Genomic DNA, 4,743 nt, shown 5'->3' on the forward strand with positions numbered 1-4,743 from the left:
TGGGAACCAGTATGAAATGCAGAATCTCAACCCCTACTGAGGTCTACTGCGGTCCCCTTCAGGTCTATTGAACCATTGATAAAGAAGTATTGAAATCTCCACCTATAATTATAGGTTTGTCTGTTTCTTCCTGCAGTTCTTTTTTAAAGATTTTATTTATTTATGTGAAAGATAGAGATCACAAGTAGGCAGAGAGTCAGGCAGAGAGAGAGAGAGGGAAGCAGACTCCCCAGGGAGCAGAGAGTCTGGTGCGGGCCTTGATCCCAGGACCCTGAGATCATGACCTGAGCCAAGGGCAGAAGCTTAAACCACTGAGCCACCCAGATGCCCCTCTTCTTGCAGTTCTATCAGTTTTCACTTCACATATTTCAAATCTTTGTTATTGAGTGAATTAACATTTAGGACAGTTATTTCTTCTTGTTTAAATGATGATTTTGTCATTATGAAATGATAATCCCTGTTATTATTTTTTTATGTGAAATCTATTTTGCCTGGCATTAATATAGCCCCCCCAACTTTCTGTCAATTAATGTTAGTAGGGCATATCTTTTTTTCATTCTTTTACTTTTAACCCATTTATGTCTTTATGTTTGAAGTGTGTTTCTAGGAAACAACATCTAGTTGAGGCTTGCATTTTTATCCATTCTGAGTCTTTCTGCCTTTTCATTGAGGTGTTTAGACCATTTACATTTACTGTGATTATTGACATGGTTAGATTTAAGTCTATAATCTTGCTATTTGTTTTCTATTTTTTCCTTCCGTTGTTTCCCTTTTCTTCTTTTTCAGTCTTCCTTTGATTTAATTGAAGACCTTTTATGATTCCATTTAATCTCTTTTGTGAGCTTATTAAATAAAACTTTTTTTAGTTGGTGTTTGCTCTAGAATTTATAATACATGCTTAACTTATCACAATCTGCCTTCAAATGATATCATATCATTTCATATACAGTATAAGAATCTGACAATAGCACACTTTCATTTCTCCTGTCAAGCTCTTTATATAAGATATTGTTGTCATACATTTAATATAAGTTTATATTACTCTGTAATCTTTGTTTGTCTTGTCTTGCTGTGTATTGCTTCTGCTGGCTCTCTCTTATGATGCCTTCTTCTTTGTTGTTATTGTTTATTTTGTGTATGTTTTTCTTTGTTCAATTTTACTGTGTGCCATTATTTTTTAAGAACTTCATCCAGGTTGGGATATCTGGATAGCCTAGTTGATTAAGCATCCGACTCTTGATCTTAGCTCAGGTCTTGATCTCAGGGTTGTGAGTTCATAGCTCCTGGGCTCCATGATGGGTGTGGAGTCTACTTTAAAGAAAGAAAGAAAGAAAGAAAGAAAGAAAGAAAGAAAGAAAGAACGAACTTCACCAAGGTAAATTCTTTGAGGTCACAAGAAAGGTGGGTTCCTCCAGAGAGGATTTTCACTTGTTTCAGTCTGTTGTCCTAAGCACTACCAGAATGGAGACATTTTTCTCTTTCTTTTTTTAAAGGTTTTGTTTATGTATTTTGAGAGATAGAGCACATGTATGGTGGGGAAGGGGCAGAGGAAGAGGAAGAGGGAGAGAAGCAGGCCCCCAGCAGAGCACAGAGACCCACACCAGGTTCAAACTCAGAACTCAGAACCTTGAGATCATGACTTGAGCTGAAATCAAGAGTCAGATGCTCAGGGTGACGTGGTGGCTCAGTTGGTTAAGCATAAGAGTTAATAAGGGTCCTGGGATTGAGCCCCATGTCTGGCTCCCCACTCCGCGGGAAATCTGCTTATCTTTCTGTGTCTCTACCCATCCCCAACACTGCCCCTTCCTCTCAGAGTCAGATGCTCAATCATCTGAGTCACCCAGGGCCCACGAAAAGGCAAACATTTTATACAAAAATTTCAGATTGAGATTTCTTCAGAATGTCTAGGTAGTATGAATTTTGGGTATAAACTTATTTGAGAACTTGTGATTACATTCAGGAAGGACTGCTTCTTGTCCTATCTTAACACTGTATTTCCAGATTGGTAATTTTCTATGAAATTCTCTGGAGGTAGTTGAGGGGGAGGGCTTCTTTCTAGTTTGTCCTTGCTTTACGGGCATAATCGCTGGCATCTCAGTTATATGATCGAAGTCTCCTATTACACTCCCTATTTTGGATAGACCCCAAGCTGTGTCCTGCACTCCACAGCCAAAAGGGAAATAAAAATCAAACTTCATCTTTTTTAGCAAATGCCCTGAAGGCAAAGAGAAAACACCTATGCTCCTCTTTCTGAGCTCCTCTCTTTACCTGGTTTTTGGTTTGAGTGCTTCTTACTTTCTTGCCAGCTCATTGATTCATTTAATAATTTATTTAAAAGTTGCTTTCATCTGGCATTTTTAGTTGTTTTCAATGGGAAGGTTGGCCTGTGTGCCTCATCCACGGCACTGTCAATAACGGACATCCTCTAGAGCGATGTTTCTAAAACACCACTTGATCATTTTGCTTTACTCCTTAAACATCTTCAGTGGTTTCAGTGGTTTCACAATAACATGGAAACTCCTTAGCTTGAAACCCAACGATTTTCTAATCTGGCCTTGGCTCACCTGCCTAGCCTCATTACCTGCACAGCATTCTCGCATCTCTCTGTCTTTTGGTGTAATCTCTTCTCTTAGCTTGGGCATTGCTTTTCCAGGAAGCCACCCACAACTCAGTCTAGCTACACACTCTCTGGATCTGTTCACAAACACTACACTGCTCACCTTCAGTGCAGTGTAAATCATCTGTTGCTAGATTGATCCCTACAGAAGCCACAGGATTTTCCAGCATAGGCTGTAACCCCTACTAGGTATTCAGAAAGTATTTCTTACGTGAATGAATGAACAAACTTTTATTGCTATGGTTCAGAGGTTACTCAGTATCAGAATGGACTAAGATTTCATAAAGGATAAGGGATATGAATCAGAATACTTCACAAAATTGAAACTTAATCTGATACTAATTTTCCAAAAAGTTCAAAGTCTTCAAACTTCTCACAAGTCATATGTTCTGAACATTTTCTGCAGAAAAAAACCTCAGGCAGTTAAATTACAGAAGCAATGTCTTCACAGGCTGGCATCTTCCTAACAAAATTCTGAGTGGCACAGAATGTCCTTTTCTTGCTTAGAAAAAAACAACACAAAGCAGGTCAGGTCTCAATGAGCAGAGCAAAATGAAAGATTGCTGTTGCAGGGTGGGGTGGAATTGGGGAAGTAGAAGGAAATTTGGCCCTTTTTTTATAAACATGATGATTGATTTGTACTAGAGCTGACCTGAATATAATCTAGTCAGTAGCATCAATCTTTACAAACTATAGAGAACTGTACTTACTTTCTGTCCTCCCTTCCAGAACCTTCTACCAACTGCACTTTCATCCTCCATGAAAACAAGAACAGCAAAGTCCAATTTGAAATATAAACCCAAGAAATGCAAAAATCCCAACTGGAACAAGAAATCGTATGTGAAGACATTAATTTTCACTGATATTGTTCCAGCTGTTATACTGTTAATTGATACAACCTATTTATTCACAAATAAATATATGCATAGCAAAAATATGGATAATCAAACCTGATGTAACTGTCTGTCTGAAGATTTGGATTTCTTCAATCTTAGAAAATTCTTAAATACAATTATTAGTCAGTGGCTGGAAGAGAATTCACTTAACTTACTGTGCTTCCCACAGTTTGGTGAAGGTACTATTTCTTAATTTGTAATTTGGTGTGGATTAGTATGTTTTCATGCTCTACAGCTGAATGGTCAAAATTAAGTAAGGAGGCATGAGATCATGCAATTATCATGCTAATACATTTATTTGATGGCCACAAGAATGCCCCAACCTCTTTGAGGAAGACGCGGTCGCAGGTTCAGCGGTTCCTCGGACGCCCCGCTTCTGCTCCTGACTCACCGCTGTTCGCTCTCACCGAGGAACAAGTCGGTCAGGAGGCCGCGCCGCAGCCATGGCTTTTAAAGACACCGGGAAGACACCCGTGGAACCGGAGGTGGCGATTCACCGAATTAGAATTACTCTCACCAGCCGCAACGTAAAATCACTGGAAAAGGTATGTGCTGATTTGATCAGAGGCGCAAAGGAAAAGAATCTCAAAGTGAAAGGACCAGTTCGGATGCCTACCAAGACTCTGAGAATCACTACAAGAAAAACTCCTTGTGGTGAAGGCTCTAAGACTTGGGATCGTTTCCAGATGAGGATCCACAAGCGGCTCATTGATTTGCACAGTCCTTCTGAGATTGTTAAGCAGATTACATCCATCAGTATTGAGCCAGGAGTTGAGGTTGAAGTCACCATTGCAGATGCTTAAATCAACCTTTTTAATAAATTGATAATCCGTTAAAAAAAAAAAAAAAAAGAATGCCCCAAAAGAGCTCCATACATTTGATGGCATTTAAAATTTCATATGTTAAATTTTATGGCTTAGGGGCATGTAGGTGGCCTAATTGGCTAAGTATCTGACTCTTGGTTTCAGCTCAGGTCGTGATCTCAGGGCCTTGAGATTGAGCCCTGCGTCAGGTTCCACACTCAGCACGGAGTCTGCTTGAGGTTCTCTTTCCCTTTCCCTCTGCCCCTCTCACTGATGCTCTCTCTCTCCCTCAATAAATATTTTTTTAAAAAATAAAACAAAATTTGTGTTTTCTATACTGCTATTCACTAAAAACCAAGAACAAACAAACCAACCTCAATACTTAAGAGACGAGCATGATAAAATGATGTGTTCAAAGCTAAATGTG

At 39.2% G+C, this 4,743-nt stretch overlaps 1 protein-coding gene across 1 annotated transcript; it reads left to right on the forward strand.

Moving 5' to 3' along the window:
- The first annotated feature begins 3,864 nt into the window (after window positions 1-3,864).
- Window positions 3,865-4,367, forward strand: LOC123931244 (40S ribosomal protein S20). Its single transcript, XM_045988149.1, has one exon. It carries the CDS (start codon window positions 3,957-3,959, stop codon window positions 4,314-4,316), a length of 360 nt encoding a protein of 119 aa, XP_045844105.1. The 5' UTR covers window positions 3,865-3,956; the 3' UTR covers window positions 4,317-4,367.
- The last annotated feature ends 376 nt before the right edge of the window (window positions 4,368-4,743 follow it).

Source organism: Meles meles, chromosome 19, assembly GCF_922984935.1.
Source record: "Meles meles chromosome 19, mMelMel3.1 paternal haplotype, whole genome shotgun sequence".
Taxonomy (NCBI): domain Eukaryota; kingdom Metazoa; phylum Chordata; class Mammalia; order Carnivora; family Mustelidae; genus Meles; species Meles meles.